Consider the following 23,385-nt stretch of genomic DNA (forward strand, 5'->3'; position numbering starts at 1 on the left):
CTGGCATCAACAACTCTCTGCGGCAGGGAATTCCACAGGTCAACAACTCTCTGAGTGAAGAAGTTTCTCCTCATCTCGGTCCTAAATGGCTTACCCCTTATCCTTAGACTGTGTGACCCCTGGTTCTGGACTTCCCCAACATCGGGAACATTCTTCCTGCATCTAACCTGTCCAGTCCCGTCAGAATTTTATATGTTTCTATGAGAACCCCTCTCATCCTTCTAAACTCCAGTGAATACAGGCCCAGTCGACCCAGTCTCTCCTCATATGTCAGTCCTGCCATCCCGGGAGTTAGTCTGGTGAACCTTCGCTGCACTCCCTCAATAGCAAGAACGTCCTTCCTCAGATTAGGAGACCAAAACTGAACACAATATTCCAGGTGAGGCCTCACCAAGGCCCTGTACAACTGCAGTAAGACCTCCCTGCTCCTATACTCAAATCCCCTCGCTATGAAGGCCAACATGCCATTTGCTTGCTTAACCACCTGCTGTACCTGCATGCCAACTTTCAATGACTGATGTACCATGACACCCAGGTCTCGTTGCACCTCCCCTTTTCCTAGTCTGCCACCATTCAGATAATATTCTGCCTTCCTGTTTTTACCCCCAAAGTGGATAACCCTCACATTTATCCACATTATACTGCATCTGCCATGCATTTGCCCGCTCACCTAACCTGTCCAAATCACCCTGCAGCCTCTTAGCGTCTCCCTCACAGCTCACACCGCCACCCAGCTTAGTGTCATCTGCAAACTTGGAGATATTACACTCAATTCCTTCATCTAAATCATTAATGTATATTGTAAATAGCTGGGGTCCCAGCACTGAGCCCTGCGGCACCCCACTAGTCACTGCCTGCCATTCTGAAAAGGATCCGTGTATACCTTTGCTCTCGGAAAACAACGAAATGAGCGGCTTGTGATCGCTCTCTACTTCGAACCTCAGACCAGACAGGTATTGATGCATCTTTTTAACAGCGTACACACACTCTAAAGCTTCTTTTTCTACCACACAGTCGGCTCTTTCTGCTTTAGACAAACCTTCGGATGCATACGCGGCAGGTTAAAGTTTCCCCGACTCATTGGCTTGTTGCAACACGCAACCAATTCCATATGATGATGCGTCACAGGCCAAAACTAAACGTTTACATGGGTCATAATGTACCAGCAGCTTGTTCGAGCAAAGCAGATTAGTGGCTTTCTCGAAAGCTCTGTCTTGCGATGCGCCTCACACCCAGTTGTCGCCTTTTCTCAATAGTATGTGCAGTGGTTCAAGTAAGGTGCTCAATTTAGCTCGGAAGTTACCAAAGTAGTTGAGTAGACCCAGGAACGAACACAGCTCCGTCATGTTCTGCGGCTTGGGTGCACTCTTGACGGCCTTGGTTTTCACGTCAGTCGGTCTGATGCCATCAGCGGCGATTTTCCTCCCGAGGAATTCAACCTCCGGTGCCATGAAGACGCACTTCGAGCGGTTTAAGTCTGAGTCCCACTCTGTCCAAACGCAGTAGAACCTCTTCCAGGTTGTTCAGATGTTGCTTGGAGTCACGACCGGTGATCAGGATGTCATCTTGGAACACGACGGTTCCGGGAACGGACTTCAGTCGACTTTCCATATTCCTCTGGAATATTGCCGCAGCCGAGCGAATTCCAAACTGTGGTAAATAAACAGTCCTTTGTGCGTGTTAATGCACGTAAGTCTCTTCAACGTCATATAGGCCGACGTCAAGTCCAGTTTTGCAAACAACTTCCCTCTGGCTAGCGTCGCAAACAAGTCCTCAGCCTTCGGTAACGGGTACTTATCTTGTTTCGAAACCCTGTTGATCGTAGCCTTGTAGTCTCCACAGATTCTGACTGTGCCATCACTTTTCAGCACAGGAACAATGGGGCTGGCTCATTCATTAAAATCGACCGGTAGTATGATCCCTTCACGCTGCAGTCTGTCCAGTTCAATTTCAACCTTCTCCCTCATCATATACGGCACTGCCCGAGCTTTATGATGGACGGGTCTTGCATCTGAATCCACCTGGATCTGCACCTTGGCTCCCGTGAAGTTGCTGATACCCGGTTCGAACAGCGAGGGGCACTTGCTCAGTACTTGATCACATGTACCTTCCTCCGACGACAACGCCTTTATGTCGTTTCAGTCGCATCTGATTTTCTCCAACCAGCTCCTGTCGAGCAGCGTTGGGCCATTGCCCGGAACAATCCACAGCGGTATCTCGTGAACCACACCGTTAAACGACACATTCATTTGTGCACTGCCAATCACCTTCATCAGTTCTTTGGTGTATGTGTGCAGCTTGGCGTTAACAGGGCTCAGCCTGGGCCTCACAGTCTTAGTATCCCACAGCTTATTAATTGCCCTCTCGTACATGATCGATTGACTCGCGCCTGTGTCCAGTTCCATCGATACCGGTATCCCGTTAAACTTCACGTTAATCAAAATTGGTTCACCCTTGGCTATGAAAGAGTACTACCCATACACTTCCTCCTCTGGCGTCTCGGACTGCGTATCCGGATCCGCGCGAGTCTGACTCTCATCCTCCACGTGCTGTGTCGCAGCACGCTTGCTCATCTGCGGACACTTGCGCCGGAGATGCCCCGCTCCCGGACGGCCTCTGCAACTCTCTTGCTCAAATCGGCACTGCCGGTGCCGGCGATTGCCCCCCGCAACGCCAACGCGGAGAAGTCGGATACATTCCCGCCGGCGGACTTTGGGCAGCCACAGGTCTCGCGAACGCAGCCGGATCGGCCCTGCCGCGTGCCGCTCTGCCGAACGCCAAATCAATCGCCTTTCCAGTGCTTGCCGAGGTTCGGTTCTTCACCGCTATTTGCTTTAGACTCCTGTCCCTCGCCACACAGAGAAACATAGAAAATAGGTGCAGGAGTGGGCCATTCGGCCCTTCTAGCCTGCACCGCCATTCAATGAGTTCATGGCTGAACATTCAACTTCAGTACCCCCTTCCTGCTTTCTCGCCATACCCCATGATTGAGCGATCTGGATGGCCCCCTTTTTAAACCCAACTCCTCCACCGCCAGTAGTTTGCGCAGGATCACCTCGTGGTTGATACCGATGACAAAGAAGTCCCGCAGCGTGTCTGACAACACCGTCCCGAACTTGCACGGTCCCGCTAGACGTCTCAGGTCGGCAACGGATCCCGCCGCGCTCTGGCCCTCCGATGGAACGTGTGCATAAAACCCGTATCTCGCGATGGTGATGCCGTCGTCTGGCTTGAGGTGCTCCCGTACCAGTGGACACAACTCCTCGCACGTTTTCTCAGTTGGATCACTCGGCATGAGTTGATTCTTTATCAGACCGAAGATCTTTGAACCGCACTCAGTGAGGAACACGGGCCTGGCGCCGAGCTACATCGTCGCCCCTCTTTCATTTGGTTGGCCACGAAGTGCAGGTTCGAACGGCTCACAATGTCTGCCCAACCTTCTCCCTCCACGAATCGCCCTGAAAATCTCATCGTGCTCATTTTGGAAACAAAGGTTCTTGTATTCTCGTCGCCAATTGTTACGTGTGCAATAAGGGTTCCAACTGAGCACTGTTTAACTCAACCAGGTACAGTCTTGCCCCTGCTTTATTACGGCCCAATGTGTCTGACACTCAAAGTCGCTGGCCTTTTATATCTGCGCAGCACCATGTGCGTGCTGCTCAACGGCCTCCAACAATGACGCCACCTGGTGGCTACAAACAGCAACTACATACATGACACTTTCTCTGTAACTCCCTCCAGCCCGACATCCCTCCCTATCTCTGTAACTGCCTCCAGCCCCTACACCCCTCCCTATCTCTGTAACCTCCTCCAGCCCCTACACCCCTCCCTATCTCTGTAACCTCCTCCAGCCCCTACACCCCTCCCTATCTCTGTAACCTCCTCCAGCCCCTGCACCCCTCCCTATCTCTGTAACCACCTCCAGCCCCCTACACCCCTCCCTATCTCTGTAACCACCTCCAGCCCCCTACACCCCTCCCTATCTTTGTAACCACCTCCAGCCCCCTACACCCCTCCCTATCTCTGTAACCTCCTCCAGCCCCTACACCCCTCCCTATCTCTGAAACCTCCTCCAGCCCTACACTCCTCCCTATCTCTGTAACCTCCTCCAGCCCTACACTCCTCCCTATCACTGTAACCTCCTCCAGCCCTACACTCCTCCCTATCTCTGTAACCTCCTCCAGCCCTACACTCCTCCCTATCTCTGTAACCTCCTCCAGCCCTACACTCCTCCCTATCACTGTAACCTCCTCCAGCCCTACACTCCTCCCTATCTCTGTAACCTCCTCCAGCCCTACACTCCTCCCTATCACTGTAACCTCCTCCAGCCCCTACACCCCTCCCTATCTCTGTAACCCCCTCCAGCCCCTACACCCCTCCCTATCTCTGTAACCTCCTCCAGCCCCTACACGCCTCCCTACCTCTGTAACCCCCTCCAGCCCACAACCCTCCTTATCTCTGTAAACTCCTCCAGCCCCTACACCCCTCCCTATCTCTGTAACCGCCTCCAGCCCCTACACCCCTCCCTATCTCTGTAACCCCCTCCATCCCTGCACCCCTCCCTATCTCTGTAATCTCCTCCAGCCCCGACACCCCTCCCTATCTCTGTAACCTCCTACAGCCCCTACACCCCTCCCTATCTCTGTAACCTCCTCCAGCCCTACAACCCTCCCTATCTCTGTACCTCCTCCAGCCCCACAACCCTCCATAATCTCTGTAACCCTGCTCTAGCACCTACACACTTCCCTATCTCTGTAACCTCCTCGAGCCATACACCCCTCCCCATCTCTGTATCCTCCTCCAGCCCCTACACCCCTCCCTATCTCTGTAACCTCCTCCAGCCCCTACACCCCTCCCTATCTCTGTAACCTCCTCCAACCACTACACCCCTCCCCATCTCTGTATCCTCCTCCAGCCTCTACACCCCTCCCTATCTCTGTAACCTCCTCCAGCCCCGACACTCCTCCCTATCTCTGTAACTTCCTCGAGCCCTGCACCCCTCCCTATCTCTGTAACCTCCTCCAGCCCCCACACCACTCCCCATCTCTGTAACCTCCTACAGCCCCTACACCCCTCCCTATCTCTGTAAACCCTCTCCATCCCCTACACCCTCCCTATCTCTGTAACCCCCTCCAGCCTTACACTCCTCCCCATCTCTGTAACCTCCTCCAGCCCCGACACCCCTCCCTATCTCTGTAACCCACACCAGCCCCTTCACCCCTCCCTATCTCTGTAACCTCCTCCAGCCCCTACACTCCTCCCTATCTCTGTAACGCACTCCAGCCCCTATACCCCTCCCTATCTCTGTAACCTCCTCCAGCCCCTACACCCCTCCCTGTCTCTGTAACCTCCTCCAGCCCCTACACCCCTCTCTATCTCTGTAACCCCTCTCCAGCCCCTACACACCTCCCTATCTCTGTAACCTCTTCAAGCCCCTACACACCTCCCGATCTCTATAACCTCCCCCAGCCCCTACACCCCTCCCTATCTCTGTAACCTCCTCCAACCCCTACACCTCTCCCTATCTCTGTAACCTCCCCCAGCCCTACACCCCTCCCTATCTCTGTAACCTCCTCCAGCCCCTATATCCCTCCCTTTCTCTGTAACCTCCTCCAGCCCTATATCCCTCCCTTTCTCTGTAACCTCCCCCAGCCCTACACCCCTTCCTATCTCCGTAACCTCATCCAGCCCCTACACCCCTCCCTATCTCTGTAACATCCTCCAGCCCCTACACCCCTCCCTATCTCTGTAACCTCCAGCCCCTACATCCCTCCCTATCTCTGTAACCCCTCCAGCCCCACAGATCTCCCCATCTCTGTAACCTCCTCCAGCCCTCCACCCCTCCCTATCCCTGTAACCTCCTCCAGCCCCTACAGCCCTCCCTATCTCTGTAACCTCCTCCAGCCCCTACACCCCTCCCTATCTCTGTAACCCCCTACAGCCCTACACCTCTCCCTATCTCTGTAACCTCCTCCAGCCCTACACCCTCCCTATCTCTGTAATCTCCTCCAGCCCTACAACCCTCCCTATCTCTGTAACCTCCTACAGCCCCTACACCCCTCCCTATCTCTGTAACTTCCTCCAGCCCCTACACCCCTCCCTATCTGTGTAACCTCCTCCAGCCACTACACCCCTCCCTATCTCTGTAACCTCCTCCAGCCCCTACACCCTTTCCTATCTCTGTAACCTCCTCCAGCCCCAACACCCCTTTTTATCTCTGTAACCTCCTCCATCCCCTACACCCCTCCCTATCTCTGTAACCTCCTCCAGCCCGTACATACCCTCCCTATATCTGTCACCTCCTCCAGCCCCTACACCCCTCCCTATCTCTGTAACTTCCTCCAGCCCCTGCACCCCTCCCTATCTCTGTAACCTCCTCCAGCCCGTACATACCCTCCCTATATCTGTCACCTCCTCCAGCCCCTACACCCCTCCCTATCTCTGTAACCTCTTCCAGCTCCTACACCCCTCCCTATCTCTGTAACTTCCTCCAGCCCCTGCACCCCTCCCTATCTCTGTAACTTCCTCCAGCCCCTACACCCCTCACTATCTCTGTAATCTCCTCCAGCCCCTACACCCCTCCCTATCTCTGTAACCTCCTCCAGCCCCTACACTCCTCCCTATCTCTGTAACCTCCTCCAGCCCCTGCACCCCTCCCTATCTCTGTAACCTCCTCCAGCCCCTACACTCCTCCCTATCTCTGTAACCTCCTCCAGCCCTACACCCCTCCCTATATCTATAACCCCCTCCAGCCCCTACACCCCTCCCTATCTTTGTAACCTCCTCCAGTCCCTACAACCCTCCCTATCTCTGTAACCCCCTCCAGCCCCTGCACCCCTCCCTATCTTTGTAACCCCCTCCAGCCCCTATACCCCTCCCTATCTCTGAGTCCTCCTCCAGCCCCTACACCCCTCCCTATCTCTGTAACTTCCTCCAGCCCCTACACCCCTCCCTATCTCTGTAACCTCCTCCAGCCCCTACACCCCTCCCTATCTCTGTAACCCCCTCCAGCCCTCCACCCCTCCCTATCTCTGTAACCCCATCCAGCCCCTAGACCCCTCCCTATCTCTGTAACATCCTCCAGCCCCTACACCCCTCCCTATCTCCGTAACCCCATCCAGCCCCTACACCCCTCCCTATATCTGTCACCCCCTCCAGCCCCTATACCTTTCCCTATCTCTGTAACCTCCCCCAGCCCTACACCCCTCCCTATCTCTGTAACCTCCTCCAGCCCCTACACCACTCCCCATCTCTGTAACCTCCTACAGCCCCTACACCCCTCCCTATCTCTGTAACCCCCTCCAGCCCCTACACCCCTCCCTATCCCTCTTACCTCCTCCAGCCCCTACACCCCTCCCTATCTCTGTAACCTCCTCCAGCCCCATACACCCCTCCCCATCTCTGTAACCACCTCCAGCCCCTACACCCCTCCCTATCTCTGTAACCTCCTCCAGCCCCCTACACCCCTCCCTATCTCTGTAACCTCCTCCAACCCCACAAACCCCTCCCCCCCCCCCCGAGATGTCTGCACTCCTCTAATTCTGCCGTCCTGACCATCTCTGATTATAATCGCTCCACCATCGGTGGCCGTGCCTTCAGCTGCCTGGACCCCCCAAGCTCTGGAACTCCCTCCCGGTACCTCTCGACCTCTCTCTCCTCCTCCTCCTCCGAGACGCTCCTTAAAACCTCCCTCTTCGACCCGGCTTTTGGTCGCCTGCCCCGAGCTTCTCCCCGTGTGGCCCGGTGCTTCATGTCTTTGTTTTGTCTCGAAGCGCTTTCCCGCGAAGCACCCTGGAACGTTTCACCGCGTGAAGTGGTTGTGAGGTGGGGTGGGGTCGCTCTGGGTGAGAAGGGGTGGGTGGGGGGGGTTCCTCAAACCCTCCCACCCCTGGCCCCCCCTACTCCCCCCCCCCACCACCCCTGCGCTCTCTGTCCTCCGCTCGGAAAAGTCGACAAGAGGGCAACATCTGCTTTCTCTCCAACGCTGGAGTACTGCGTGCAGTTCTGCTCACCTCATTACAGGAAGGATGTGATCGCACCGCAGAGGGGGACTTCCAAGAATGTTGCCCGGGACTGGGGTTACGTTGGCGATGAGGAACGATTGGATAGGCTGGGGGTCTGTTTGCTTTGGAACACGGGGGGAGGGGGGGGAGGCTGAGGGGAGACCTGACTGAGGTGTATAAAACGATGAGGGCCGGGGGGGAGGGGGCTGCCTGGATAGAGTGAATAGGGGATGGACCTGTTCCCCTGGGCAGAGTGGTCAACAACCAGTGGTGGAGGGATGGGGAGGGGGGCCTGGATAGAGTGGATAGGGGATGGACCTGTTCCCCTGGGCAGAGTGGTCAACAACTAGTGGTGGGGGGATGGGGGGGGCCTGGATAGAGTGGATAGGGGATGGACCTGTTCCCCTGGGCAGAGTGGTCAACAACTAGTGGTGGGGGGATGGGGGGGGCCTGGATAGAGTGGATAGGGGATGGACCTGTTCCCCTGGGCAGAGTGGTCAACAACTAGTGGTGGAGGTTGGGGATGGGGGCCTGGATAGAGTGGATAAGGGATGGACCTGTTCCCCTGGGCAGAGTGGTCAACAACTAGTGGTGGGGGGATGGGGGGGCCTGGATAGAGTGAATAGGGGATGGACCTGTTCCCCTGGGCAGAGTGGTCAACAACCAGTGGTGGGGGGAGGGGATGGGGGCCTGGATAGAGTGGATAGGGGATGGACCTGTTCCCCTGGGCAGAGTGGTCAACAACCAGTGGTGGGGGGAGGGGATGGGGGCCTGGATAGAGTGGATAGGGGATGGACCTGTTCCCCTGGGCAGAGTGGTCAACAACCAGTGGTGGGGGGATGGGGGGGGCCTGGATAGAGTGGATAGGGGATGGACCTGTTCCCCTGGGCAGAGTGGTCAACAACCAGTGGTGGGGGGATGGGGGCCTGGATAGAGTGAATAGGGGATGGACCTGTTCCCCTGGGCAGAGTGGTCAACAACCAGTGGTGGGGGGGGGGGGGGGATGGGGGCCTGGATAGAGTGCATAGGGGATGGGCCTGTTCCCCTGGGCAGAGTGGTCAACAACCAGTGGTGGGGGGATGGGGGGGGCCTGGATAGAGTGGATAGGGGATGGACCTGTTCCCCTGGGCAGAGTGGTCAACAACCAGTGGTGGGGGGGGGGGGGGGGGGATGGGGCCCTGGATAGAGTGCATAGGGGATGGGCCTGTTCCCCTGGGAAGAGTGGTCAACAACCAGTGGTGGGGGGATGGGGGCCTGGATAGAGTGAATAGGGGATGGACCTGTTCCCTTGGGCAGAGTGGTCAACAACCAGTGGTGGGGGGAATGGGGGGGGGGCCTGGATAGAGTGCATAGGGGATGGACCTGTTCCCCTGGGCAGAGTGGTCAACAACCAGTGGTGGGGGTAATGGGGGGGGCCCTGGATAGAGTGCATAGGGGATGGACCTGTTCCCCTGGGCAGAGTGGTCAACAACCAGTGGTGGGGGGAATGGGGGGGGGGCCTGGATAGAGTGGATAGGGGATGGACCTGTTCCCCTGGGCAGAGTGGTCAACAACCAGTGGTGGGGGGATGGGGGGGGCCTGGATAGAGTGGATAGGGGATGGACCTGTTCCCCTGGGCAGAGTGGTCAACAACCAGTGGTGGGGGGGGGGGATGGGGGCCTGGATAGAGTGCATAGGGGATGGGCCTGTTCCCCTGGGCAGAGTGGTCAACAACCAGTGGTGGGGGGAATGGGGGGGGCCTGGATAGAGTGGATAGGGGATGGACCTGTTCCCCTGGGCAGAGTGGTCAACAACCAGTGGTGGGGGGAGAGGGGGGGGGCCTGGATAGAGTGGATAGGGGATGGACCTGTTCCCCTGGGCAGAGTGGTCAACAACCAGTGGTGGGGGGGGGGGGGGCCTGGATAGAGTGGATAGGGGATGGACCTGTTCCCCTGGGCAGAGTGGTCAACAACCAGTGGTGGGGGGAGGGGATGGGGGCCTGGATAGAGTGGATAGGGGATGGACCTGTTCCCCTGGGCAGAGTGGTCAACAACCAGTGGTGGGGGGAGGGGGGGGGGCCTGGATAGAGTGGATAGGGGATGGGCCTGTTCCCCTGGGCAGAGTGGTCAACAACCAGTGGTGGGGGGGGCCTGGATAGAGTGAATAGGGGATGGGCCTGTTCCCCTGGGCAGAGTGGTCAACAACCAGTGGTGGGGAGATGGGGGCCTGGATAGAGTGAATAGGGGATGGACCTGTTCCCCTGGGCAGAGTGGTCAACAACCAGTGGTGGGGGGATGGGGGCCTGGATAGAGTGGATAGGGGATGGGCCTGTTCCCCTGGGCAGAGTGGTCAACAACCAGTGGTGGGGGGATGGGGGCCTGGATAGAGTGCATAGGGGATGGACCTGTTCCCTTGGGCAGAGTGGTCAACAACCAGTGGTGGTGGGGGGGGGGGGGGATGGGGGCCTGGATAGAGTGGATAGGGGATGGACCTGTTCCCCTGGGCAGAGTGGTCAACAACCAGTGGTGGGGGGAATGGGGGGATGGGGGCCTGGATAGAGTGAATAGGGGATGGACCTGTTCCCCTGGGCAGAGTGGTCAACAACCAGTGGTGGGGGGATGGGGGCCTGGATAGAGTGCATAGGGGATGGACCTGTTCCCCTGGGCAGAGTGGTCAACAACCAGTGGTGGGGGGAATGGGGGGGGGGCCTGGATAGAGTGCATAGGGGATGGACCTGTTCCCCTGGGCAGAGTGGTCAACAACCAGTGGTGGGGAGGGGGGGGATGGGGGCCTGGATAGAGTGGATAGGGGATGGACCTGTTCCCCTGGGCAGAGTGGTCAACAACCAGTGGTGGAGGGATGGGGAGGGGGGCCTGGATAGAGTGGATAGGGGATGGACCTGTTCCCCTGGGCAGAGTGGTCAACAACCAGTGGTGGGGGGAATGGGGGGATGGGGGCCTGGATAGAGTGGATAGGGGATGGACCTGTTCCCTTGGGCAGAGTGGTCAACAACCAGTGGTGGGGGGAGGGGGGGGGGCCTGGATAGAGTGGATAGGGGATGGACCTGTTCCCCTGGGCAGAGTGGTCAACAACCAGTGGTGGAGGGATGGGGAGGGGGGCCTGGATAGAGTGGATAGGGGATGGACTTGTTCCCCTTGGGCAGAGTGGTCAACAACCAGTGGTGGGGGGAGAGGGGGGGTGTAGATTGAAAGTAATTGGGGAGGGTGGGGGGGGGGGTGAGGTTTAGAGGGGATTTGAGGAGAAGGGGAGGTTGGTGGAAGGTCTGGGGCACAACTCAGGGCCTGAAATTAAAAACATGCCACATTTAAAGAGTGCCGGAACCCACGGGGCTACGGACCCGGAGCTGGAAAGTGGGATCCGACCGGGATAGCTCTGAGCATTGTGCGAGTGTACCAAAAGGACCGCCCGCCCCGGGCAACACCCCGCCCTTCTCCTGTTGGAACATGCCCCCCACCGCTGCCACCCCTCGAACTCTTTGAGTGCAGGCTCGCCATGATCTCAGATTCAGGAATGGCAGAGGGAGGGGCCAGGCTTACGGGGACCAACGCCACGGGGCTCCAGACATGTCTAGGCCGACAGATTGAGGGAAGCTGGCAATGTGACCATCGACTGGAACAAGCAACCACAAGTCCCACACACACACAGAGAGAGAGAGAGAACGGAATCGTCAAAAGCAGGACTGCTCGCTGCACAAAGCCAATAAACCTTCTCCCGTTACCGGCTGCTGGACTCGGCGATATCCCCGATCCCTGGGAACCGGTGAGGACGCGCGTTGTTTTTTGTGGGGGTGGGGTGGCGGGGAAGGTGTGTTCCTCCGCCGCGATCGAACGGGACCGGGGGGCTGGCCCCCCGAGGGTTGAGGCAGGCCGAGAGAGAGCTCCGAGCCCACAGGGGCTTACTGCGAGGGTGTGTGTTTAACGGGGGGGGCGCGGTTGGGGGGGCAATAGAACTTTGCCGGCGGGGCGAAGCGAGAAAGTCCCGCCTTTCGGTAGCGCCTGCCACCCGCTTCACAGCCCAATCACGTGCTTTTTGCGGAGCGCGTGGGTCGCTGTCCCGACGCGGGAAACGCGGCAGCCAACCTGCGCACAGCCAGCTCCCGCAAACCGCGGTGACCCGCAGCGTCCGTTTTGTTTCTGTCACGTTGGCCGAGGGATAAATATTGGCCCCAGGACACCGGGGGGAACTCCCCCCTGCTCTTCTCCGACAGTGCGGGGCTCCCTCGGTACTGCCCCTCCGACAGTGCGGCGCTCCCTCGGTGCTGCCCCTCCGACAGTGCGGCACTCCCTCGGTACTGCCCCTCCGACAGTGCGGGGCTCCCTCGGTACTGCCCCTCCGACAGTGCGGGGCTCCCTCGGTACTGCCCCTCCGACAGTGCGGGGCTCCCTCGGTACTGCCCCTCCGACAGTGCGGGGCTCCCTCGGTACTGCCCCTCCGACAGTGCGGGGCTCCCTCGGTACCGCCCCTCCGACAGTGTGGCACTCCCTCAGTACTGCCCCTCCGACAGTGCGGCACTCCCTCAGTACCGCCCCTCCGACAGTGCGGGGCTCCCTCAGTACTGCCCCTCCGACAGTGCGGCACTCCCTCAATACCGCCCCTCCGACAGTGCGGCGCTCCCTCGGTACCGCCCCTCCGACAGTGCGGGGCTCCCTCGGTACTGCCCCTCCGACAGTGCGGCACTCCCTCAGTGCTGCCCCTCCGACAGTGCGGCACTCCCTCAGTACTGCCCCTCCGACAGTGCGGCACTCCCTCAGTACTGCCCCTCCGACAGTGCTGGGCTCCCTCAGTACTGCCCCTCCGACAGTGCGGGACTCCCTCAGTACTGCCCCTCCGACAGCGCAGTACAGCACTCCCTCAGTACTACCCCTCCGACAGTGCGGGACTCCCTCAGTACTGCCCCTCCGACAGCGCAGTACGGCACTCCCTCAGTACTACCCCTCCGACAGTGCGGTACTCCCTCAGTACTGCCCCTCCGACATCGCAGTACTGCACTCCCTCAGTACTACCCCTCCGACAGTGCGGCACTCCCTCAGTACTGCCCCTCCGACAGTGCGGCACTCCCTCAGTACTGCCCCTCCGACAGCGCAGTACGGCACTCCCTCAGTACTACCCCTCCGACAGTGCGGCACTCCCTCAGTACTGCCCCTCCGACAGTGCGGCACTCCCTCAGTACTGCCCCTCCGACAGCGCAGTACGGCACTCCCTCAGTACTACCCCTCCGACAGTGCGGCACTCCCTCAGTACTGCCCCTCCGACAGTGCGGCACTCCCTCAGTACTGCCCCTCCGACAGCGCAGTACGGCACTCCCTCAGTACTACCCCTCCGACAGTGCGGCACTCCCTCAGTACTGCCCCTCCGACAGTGCGGCACTCCCTCAGTACTGCCCCTCCGACAGCGCAGTGCGGCACTCCCTCAGTACTACCCCTCCGACAGTGCGGCACTCCCTCAGTACTGCCCCTCCGACAGCGCAGTACGGCACTCCCTCAGTACTACCCCTCCGACAGTGCGGCACTCCCTCAGTACTGCACTGGGTGTGTCAGCCGAGATTTATGCGCTCAAGTCCCTGCAACTTGAACCCAGAACCTTCTAGCCTCAGAGGCGATGTGATTGTGGGGCGATTGTGGAGGGTTATAGGCTTGTCCCACGAGGGAGAGATTGAGTCGAATGGACCGATACTCTTTGGAGTTTAGAAGAATGGATCTATACTCTTTGAAACGTATAAAATTCTTGCGGGCAAGACAGGGGTAGATGCTGAGAGACTGGTCCATCCTGGCTGGGGAACCAGGTAATGCACTTATCCACTGTGATAGAAAGAACGTACATATTATTTAAATGGTGAGAGACTTGCATCATGTTGGAATTCCGAGGGACCTGGGGGTTACTTGTACATGAATCACTGAGAGTTAGTATGCAGGTACAGCAAGTAATCAGGAAGGCCATCGGTATATCAGCCTTTATTGCAAGGGGGGAGGGGCATTGGAGTATGAGAATGAGGAAGTCCTGCTCCAACTGTACAGGGTATTGGTGAGGCCACACCTGGAGTACTGCGTGCAGTTTTGGTCTCCGTATTCAAGGAAGGATATACTCGCATTGGAGGCAGTTCAGCGAAGGTTCACCAGACTGATTCCTGGGATGGGGGGATTGTCCCATGAGGAGCGATTCAGTAGAATGGGCCGATATTCTCCAGAGTTTAGAAGAATGGGAGGTGATCTCATTGAAACACGCAAGATACTGAGGGGGCTTGACAGGGGTAGATACAGGGAGGGTGTTTTCCCCCCCCGGGGCTGGGGAGTCTAGAACCAGGGCTCACACAGTCTCAGGATAAGGGCTCGGCCATTGAGGACTGAGATGAGGAGGAATTTCTTCACTCAGAGGGGGGTGAATCTTTGGAATTCTGTGCCCCAGAGGGCCCTGGAGGCTCAGTCCTTGAGTCTATTCAAGGCTGGGATCGATAGATTGTTGGATATTAAGGGAATCGAGGGATATGGAGATCGGGCGGGAAAGTGGAACTGAGGTCAATGATCAGCCGTGATCTCATTGAATGGCGGAGCGGGCTCGAGGGGCCGAATGGCCGACTCCTGCTCCTATTTCTGATGTTGTGACGAGAGCCGTATTATGTTGAGCGTGTGGTGGGACAGAGGTGCTATCAGGGGACCGAGTGTCATGGAGCCAAGTTTGCTGACGATGCAAAGCTCGGTGGGACGGCAAGCTGTGAGGGAGACACAACGAGGCTCCAAGGGGACAGAGGCAGGCTGAGTGAGTGGGCAAGGTCTTGGCAGACGGAATATAAATGTGGAGGAACGTGAAGTTATCCACTTCGGTAGGAAGAATGTAAATTCAGGCGATTTCGAAAAACTCGGCAATGTTGGGGTTCAGAGTTTGGGGGTTACTTGTGCATGAAACACAAAAGGTTAGTATGCAGGTACAGCAAGTGATCAGGAAGGGCCAATGGTATCTTGGCCTTTATTGCAAAGGGGATGGAGTATAAAAGCAGGGAAGTCTTGCTCCAGTTATACAGGGTATTGGTGAGGCCACACCTGGAGTACTGCGTGCAGTTTTGCTCTCCGTATTTACGAAAGGATATACTCGCTTTGGAGGCAGTTCAGAGAAGGTTCACTCGGTTGATTCCGGGGATGAGGGGGGTTGACTTATGAGGAAAGGTTGAGGAGGTTGGGCCTCTACTCATTGGAGTTCAGAAGAATGAGAGGTGATCTTATGGAAACGTATCAGATTATGAGGGGGCTCGACAAGGTGGATGCAGAGAGGATGTTCCCACTGATGGGGGAGACTAGAACTAGGGGGCATGGTCTTAGAATAAGGGGCCGCCCATTTAAAACTGAGATGAGGAGGAATTTCTTCTCTCTGAGGGTTGTAAATCTGTGGAATTCTCTGCCCCAGAGAGCTGTGGAGGCTGGGACATTGAATATATTCAAGGTGGAGATAGATAGATTTTTGAGCGATAAGGGAGTGAAGGGTTATGGGGAGCGGGCGGGGAAGTGGAGCTGGGTCCATGATCGGATCAGCCCATGCTCGTATTAAATGGCGGAGCAGGCTCGAGGGGCCGAATGGCCTGCTCTTGTTTCTAATGGTCTTACGAGTGGAGAGGCAGTGTTCGAACTGGAAGAAATCGCGAATTTGAAGAAGTGACGAGACCAAAAAGGCCACTTCAGACTGGTGTTAGAATTGAATGATTCACCCCACGGTCCAATAGCCACTTGAATAGCGTGAACATCGATAACCGCTAACGGGCAGCTCCAAACATCCGAGGGCCAAGAGTGCCCTGTCTGACTCCAACATTGGGAGGATAAATGTGAAGGGGAGGGTATTTCACCCGAGAGTTGAGACCCCAAGAACATGGCGTAGCATTGGTCAAACGGCCCTGTTCAATATCCTACACCAGGCCCGAGCCTAGAAAGAGAATAAAGGAAAGACTCAGAAGGCGTTTCGGGCGGGGGGGGGGGGCAGAGGATGAAGATAAGGACTGTTCGTGCCAACCAGCTGCCTGTATCGATCGGGAGCAGTACCACCTCCTGGTCATGGTCGTACGCCCATGCTGATTGTAAATAAGGACATTAGGAACGGGAGTAAGGCCATTCGGCCCCTCGAGCCTGCTCCGCCATTCAATACGACCATGGGCCGATCCGATCACGGACTCAGCTCCACTTCCCCGCCCGCTCCCCATGAACCTTCACTCCCTTATCGCCCAAAAATCTGTCTATCTCCCGCCTTGAATATATTCACTGACCCAGCCTCCACAGCTCTCTGTGGGGCAGAGAATTCCACGGAAACCCAACAAATTTAAATTTCAATTGAAACCGATTCCCAATATTAAAAATCGTGGCAAACACCGTGTTTTTTGTATGACATCTTTTCAAGCTGAGGGGACGGTGTTTGGAGCGGACAGAACCTTGTGCAAAGCATGTGACACATTTAGCACCACATGAAATTGCTGCAGCTGGATCTGAATGTCACATAAATAATTCGTCAAGCCACAACTTGTTGACTCGATAGTGGAACATGAAGCACTTCACAAGGTGGCGTCAGGCTGAATAATCAGTTAACACGATGGGGGAGGAATGGAACAAAATGTTCCGTCTGATTTTTGGGCAGAATGTCAATGTTGGGCAGATGAATTTTGGGTCCCCATCGTATCTGTTGCACGATAGGTCCGAAGGCTGCTCGGACAAAACAAGCGGGCAATTGCAACTTGTCAAAATCAATGGCTCGGAGCTTGCGGCGGGGAGGAATAACGCACAAACGGTGTTCACGGTGACCACCCCTTCGAAACTAACCGCAACTTCGGGGTTTGCACATGTGAATACCAAGGTGGAAATCCTGAAGTTGTGGTCAGTTGTTCACCGCTCCGACACAGGGTTGTGCCCCACACAGCCACCCATCAATCTGTGAATGAGTGGGACTGGTGGAATCATCGACTTTTCCACGGTAAGGTCACTGTTAAATACCCCATTCAATGGTGGACCCTCTTGGATTCGGTGTAACTGGGGTTTCAACAGCATATTGACTGCTAAACAAACATTATGTCCCTGAAAAACATAGAAACTGTCCCTGAAACACATAGGAACCCAATATTCCAGCTCCTGAGCTGCATGTTGAAGGGTGTACGATGCCCTGTGGGTGGATTGTTTTAACGTGGGGGTGACCATTGTACACCAGCCACCACACGGGGCTCGACAGAGCGAGGTCTCGGTCCAGGGGCGAGGGTTACCCAAGACGACTGGAGGCCAGCTCTGCTCACGGACCCAGTGCGCGCACACACAACGTATCGCACAGTGTGTGGGCTGGGCCCCCGTGCTGCCCCCTGGGCACCGCCCCCCCCCTCCGCCCCCGAACTCGCGCCCCCTTCTGGGTCCCCCTCCCCCCACCCGGGTCGCGGTCGCTCCGCGATCTCTCGCCGCTCCCTCGCCGCTCCTGCTGTGCCTGGCCCCAGGCTGCCATCACCGGCCCGGGCCGTGACCGTGTCCCTCTTCGCTGCCGCCGGACCCTCCTGCACCGGCTCATCCGTGGCGCGCTGGCGGTCGCCGCTTACGGTCGCCGCTCACCTTTACCGCCGCGGACTGCCGCCGCCGGCCTCTCGCAGGTGGCGGGGGCGAGTGGTACCACCGTCTGGTCATGGTCGTACGTCTCCGCTGGTCGCGTGTTATGGTTGACCAGCTCCGCTGGGCAGCTCAGAGACGCGGACCGCGTACAGCGGGCACCTCCAGTCGCTGGAGAAACACCACCGACGCTGTCTCCGCAAGATCCTGCAAATCCCCCCGGGGAGGACAGACGCACCAACGTTAGCGTCCTCGACCAGGCCCCAACATCCCCAGCATCGAAGCACTGACCACACTCGACCAGCTCCGCTGGGCAGGGCCACCTTGTCCACATGAACCCCCCCAGACACGGGACTCCCCAAAGCGAGCGCTCTACTCGGGAACTCCTTCACGGGCAAACGGGCCAAAGGTGGGGCAGAGGAAACGTTACAAGGGACCACCCTCAAAGCCCCTCCCTGATATAAAGTGCAACCGACACCTGGGAGTCCCTGGGCCCAGAGACCAGTCCGCCCCAAGTGGAGGGAGTGCATCCGGGAGGGGGCGCTGAGCACCTCGAGTCTCGTCGCCGAGAGCGTGCAGAAACCAAGCGCAGGCAGCGGAAGGAGCGTGCGGCAAACCAGTCCCACCCTCCCCTTCCCTCAACGTCTGTCTGTCCCACCTGTGACACGGGACTGTGGTTCCCCGTATTGGGACTGTTCAGCCACCGAAGGACTCATGTTAAGAGTGGGAGCAAGTCTTCCTCGATTCCGAGGGACTACCGATGATGATGATGTGTTTGACTAATATTTGAACGACCGCTCCCTCAATAAAATGTGGAGACCTGTTGGGTAATGTGTGTGTGAGAGACCCGTGATGCTAAATCTGACAGGTCTTAACTCTCAACGTGTACAGGGTATTGGTGAGGCCACACCTGGAGTACTGCGTGCAGTTTTGGTTTCCATATTTACGAAAGGGTATACTTTGCTTTGGAGGCAGTTCAGAGAAGGTTCACTCGGTTGATTCCGGGGATGAGGGGGTTGACTTATGAGGAAAGGTTGAGGAGGTTGGGCCTCTACTCATTGGAGTTTAGAAGAATGCTTGCCTTTATTGGCCGAGGCATGGAATACAGGAGCAGGGTGGGTTATGCTTGAACTGTATAAAACACTGGTTAGGCCACAGCTGGAGTACTGCGTGCAGTTCTGGTCACCACATTACAGGAAGGATGTGATCGCACTGGAGAGGGTACAGAGGAGATTTACGAGATTATACAGGGTATTGGTGAGGCCACACCTGGAGTACTGCGTGCAGTTTTGCTCTCCGTATTTACGAAAGGATATACTTGCTTTGGAGGCAGTTCAGAGAAGGTTCACTCGGTTGATCCCGGGGATGAGGGGGTTGACTTATGAGGAAAGGTTGAGGAGGTTGGGCCTCTACTGATTGGAATTCAGAAGAATGAGAGGTGAACTTATGGAAACGTATCAGATTATGAGGGGGCTCGACAAGGTGGATGCAGAGAGGATGTTCCCACTGATGGGGGGAGACTAGAACTAGGGGGCATGGTCTTAGAATAAGGGGCCGCCCATTTAAAACTGAGATGAGGAGGAATTTCTTCTCTCAGAGGGTTGTAAATCTGTGGAATTCTCTGCCCCAGAGAGCTGTGGAGGCTGGGACATTGAATATATTTAAGGTGGAGATAGACAGATTTTTGGGCGATAAGGGAGTGAAGGGTTATGGGGAGCGGGCGGGGAAGTGGAGCTGAGTCCATGATCGGATCAGCCCATGGTGGTATTAAATGGCGGAGCAGGCTCGAGGGGCCGAATGGCCGGCTCCTGCTCCTATTTCTGATGGTCTTATTTACAACCATAGACGTACGACCATGACCAGTAGGTGGTACTATTCCTTACGACCTTTTTTCTTTGTTTCCCCCCCGCTGGCCCTGCAGATACGGCGTGATACCTTCGACTGCGCAGAGGAGAATATGGCTTCGGGCGGGCTGCAGGCGCTGGGCATGGCGCTGGGCATCCTGGGCCTGCTGGGCGCCATCGTGTGCTGCGCGGTGCCCAAGTGGAACCAGAGCTCCTTCACCGGCGCCAACATCGTGACGGCCCAGAGCCACCAGGAGGGCATCTGGATGAGCTGCGTGACCCAGAGCACCGGCCAGCAGCAGTGCAAGACCTACGACTCCATGCTCAACCTGTCGCGCGAGCTGCAGGCGGCCCGGGCCCTGACCGTGGTGGCCATCGTGCTGGCCGTCCTGGCCATCCTGGCCTCCATGCCGGGGGCCGCCTTCACCACCTGCCTGGGGGACGAGGTGCTCAAGGGCAAAGTGGCCACCCTCGCCGGGGGGCTCCTGGTCCTGGCGGGCCTGCTGCTGATGGTGCCCGTCAGCTGGTCGGCCCACGTCACCATCGCCCGGTTCAACGACCCCACGGTGGTCGACAAGCGGGAGATCGGGGCCAGCGTCTGGGTCGGCTGGGCGGCAGCTGGGCTGCTGATGCTGGGGGGGTCTCTCCTCTGCTGCTCCTGGCCCCGTGGCTCGGGGTCGGGCTCCAGCTACTCGGCCAAGTACGTCAACAACCACTCGGCCCCCTCCAGGACCCACGTCTGAGCTGCCCGACCCCTCCCCTCTGACCTCCGACCGGGGAACCCCTCAATGGCTTCGCGCACGCCCAGCTCCGCCCTCCTTCCATGTTCTCTTACCCCCCCCCCCCAATCCACCCCACCTCCGCCCGGGGAACTGTCAAGGCTTCCCGCACGCCCAGCTCCGCCCTCCTTCCATGTTCTCTCCCGCCCCCTCAACCCCCGCCAACCCCACAACCTCCGCCCAGGGAACTGTCAAGGCTTCCCGCACGCCCAGCTCCGCCCTCCTTCCATGTTCTCTTCCCCCACTCCTCCACCCCACGACCTCCGCCCGGGGAACCGTCAAGGCTTCCCGCACGCCCAGCGCCCCCTCTCCTTCCATGTTCTCTCCCACCCCCGCCAACCCCACAACCTCCGACCTCCGCCCAGGGAACCGTCAAGGCTTCCCGCACGCCCAGCTCCGCCCTCCTTCCATGTTCTCTTCCCCCACTCCTCCACCCCACGACCTCCGACCTCCGCCCGGGGAACCGTCAAGGCTTCCCGCACGCCCAGCTCCGCCCTCCTTCCATGTTCTCTTCCCCCACTCCTCCACCCCACGACCTCCGACCTGGGAACCGTCAAGGCTTCCCGCACGCCCAGCTCCGCCCTCCTTCCATGTTCTCTAACCCACTCCTCCACCCCACGACCTCCGACCTGGGAACCGTCAAGGCTTCCCGCACGCCCAGCTCAGCCCTCCTTCCATGTTCTCTTCCCCCACTCCTCCACCCCACGACCTCCGACCTCCGCCCGGGGAACCGTCAAGGCTTCCCGCACGCCCAGCTCCCCCTCTCCTTCCATATTCTCTCCCCCACCCCACGACCTCCAACCTCCGCCCCGGGGAACCGTCAAGGCTTCACACGCTCCCTGCATATTCCCATTCTCCACCTTCGGTCCGGCCACTCGAGCAGACCCAGAGATACCAGGAAAGGTCAGTGCTCAGCTGGCTGTTGAATTCCTATCACCAGAAACAGGAGCAAGAGTCAGCCATTCGGCCCCTCGAGCCTGCTCCGCCATTTAATACCACCATGGGCTGATCCGATCATGGACTCAGCTCCACTTCCCCGCCCGCTCCCCATAACCCTTCACTCCCTTTTCGCTCAAAAATCTGTCTATCTCCACCATGGGAGAGAGATCCGTACCCCCGGGGAGAGTCGGTTCCCCCTGGGGGGAGACCCGTACCCCCGGGGAGAGTCAGTTCCCCCTGGGGGAGAGACCCGTACCAACGGGGAGAGTCGGTGCCCCGTGGGGGGGGGAGATCCGTACCCCTGGGGAGAGTCGGTTCCCCCGGGGGGAGAGATCCGTACCCTTGGGGAGAGTCGGTTCCCCCTGGGGAAGAGACCCGTAGCCCTGGGAAGAGTCGGTGCCCCGTGGGGGAAGAGACCCGTAGCCCCGGGGAGAGTCAGTGCCCCGTGGTGGAGAGACCCGTATCCCCGGGGAGAGTCGGTTGCCCCTGGGGGAGACCCGTACCCCCGGGAGAGTCGGTGCCCCGTGGGGGGGGGGGGGGAGATCCGTACCCCCGGGGAGAGTCAGTGCCCCATGGGGGAGACCCGTACCCCCAGGGAGAATCGGTGCCCCGTGGGGGAGAGACCCGTACCCCCGGGGAGAATCGGTGCCCCGTGGGGGAAGAGACCAGTACCCGCGGGGAGAGTCGGTTCCCCCGTGAGCGGAGAGACCCGTACCCCCGGGGAGAGTCGGTTCCCCCTGGGGGAGACCTTACCCCAACAGTCGATGAATTCACAGGCGCGCGGGTGTATAATTGAAGAGAATTTGTTTAATTGCTTGCGACCTGACTCGTTAATCTGTCCTCTTCCACCCGAGGGTGCGGGAAAGCTCGACAGCTGACTGGCTCGAGTTATGTACGCCTTCTCAAAAATGTGTTCTGAGCAGGAGTTGTTTTTTCTAAAAGACGTTTTTGTTAAAAGTAAAATAAAATATTCTACATGCTAAGCTCCTCGCGACAATCTGTATGTCCCACGCTCACCAGCGTCAGTCGGAAAAGCAGAAATATCTTCATGGAGAGATCCCCTGGAGGAGTTGCAGTTCCAACAAACACTCGAGAAGCTCGACACCATCCAGGACAAAGCAGCCCCGCTCGATGGGCCACCATACCCACCACCTCCAACACTCACTCCCTCCACCACCGGCGCCCCCTGGCTGCAGTGCATACCGTCTACAAGATGCACCGCGGCAAGGGTTAGAATCACAGAACGGTCACGGCACAGAAGGAGGCCATTCGGGCCCCTCGAGCCCGTGCCCGCTCTCTGCAAGAGCCCCCTCGGCCGGTCCCGCTCCCCCCCCCGCCCTTTCCCCGGAGCCCGGCAAATATTTATCCTTCAGGAGCTTATCCAACTCCCTTTTGAAAGCCGCGATCGAGTCTGCCTCCAGCTCCCTCTCGGGCAGAGCGCACATTCCAGATCCTCACCCCTCGCTGGGGGAAAAAAAACGTTTCTCCTCGTCTCGCCTCCTGCCAATCGCCTTCAATCCGTGTCCTCTGTTCCCCCACCCTTCCACCAATGGGAGCAGTTTCTCTCGACCTACTCTGCCCGGACCCCTCAGGATTGTGAACACCTCGATCAGATCTCCTCTCCACCTCCCCTGCTCCGAGGATTGAACCAGCCCAGCTTCTCCCGTCTCCCCCCCCCCGTCACTGAAGTCCCACATCCCCCACCGGGACCATTCTGGTCAATCTCCCTCTGCACCCTCCCCAAGGCCGTCACATCCTCCCTAAAGTACGGGGCCCAGAATTGGACACAATACTCCAGAGTTGAGGCCGAACCCAGTGTTGTGTACAGGTTCATCATAACTCCTGTGCTTTTACATAGAAACATAGAAAATAGGTGCAGGAGTAGGCTATTCGGCCCTTTGAGCCTGCACCACCATTCAATGAGTTCATGGCTGATCATTCCCTCAGTACCCCTTTCCTGCTTTCTCTCCATACCCCTCGATCCCTTTACCCATAAGGGCCACATCTAACTCCCTCTTGAATGTATCAACGAACTGGTCTCAACAACTTTCTGTGGTAGAGAATTCCACAGGTTCACCACTCTCTGGGTGAAGAAGTTTCTCCTCATCTCGGTCCTAAATGGCTTACCCCTTATCCTTAGACTGTGACCCCTGGTTCTGGACTTCCCCAACATCGGGAACATTCTTCCTGCATCTAACCTGTCTGAACCCATCAGAATTTTAAACGTTTCTATGAGATCTCCTCTCATTCTTCTAAACTCCAGTGAATA

The 23,385-nt window shown here is 57.8% G+C and overlaps 1 protein-coding gene across 1 annotated transcript in view; it reads left to right on the top strand.

Annotated features, from left to right (window-relative positions):
* Positions 1-22,054, top strand: part of LOC139257019 (claudin-4-like) — a 33,709-nt gene extending 11,655 nt beyond the window's left edge. The window contains exon 2 of the mRNA XM_070874366.1: positions 19,476-22,054. Within this exon, the coding sequence (XP_070730467.1) occupies positions 19,512-20,141 (630 nt within the window). The 5' untranslated portion in view covers positions 19,476-19,511 and the 3' untranslated portion in view covers positions 20,142-22,054. The remainder of the gene's footprint in view (positions 1-19,475) is intronic.
* The last annotated feature ends 1,331 nt before the right edge of the window (positions 22,055-23,385 follow it).

Source organism: Pristiophorus japonicus, unplaced genomic scaffold (genome assembly GCF_044704955.1).
Source record: "Pristiophorus japonicus isolate sPriJap1 unplaced genomic scaffold, sPriJap1.hap1 HAP1_SCAFFOLD_793, whole genome shotgun sequence".
NCBI lineage: Eukaryota > Metazoa > Chordata > Chondrichthyes > Pristiophoridae > Pristiophorus > Pristiophorus japonicus.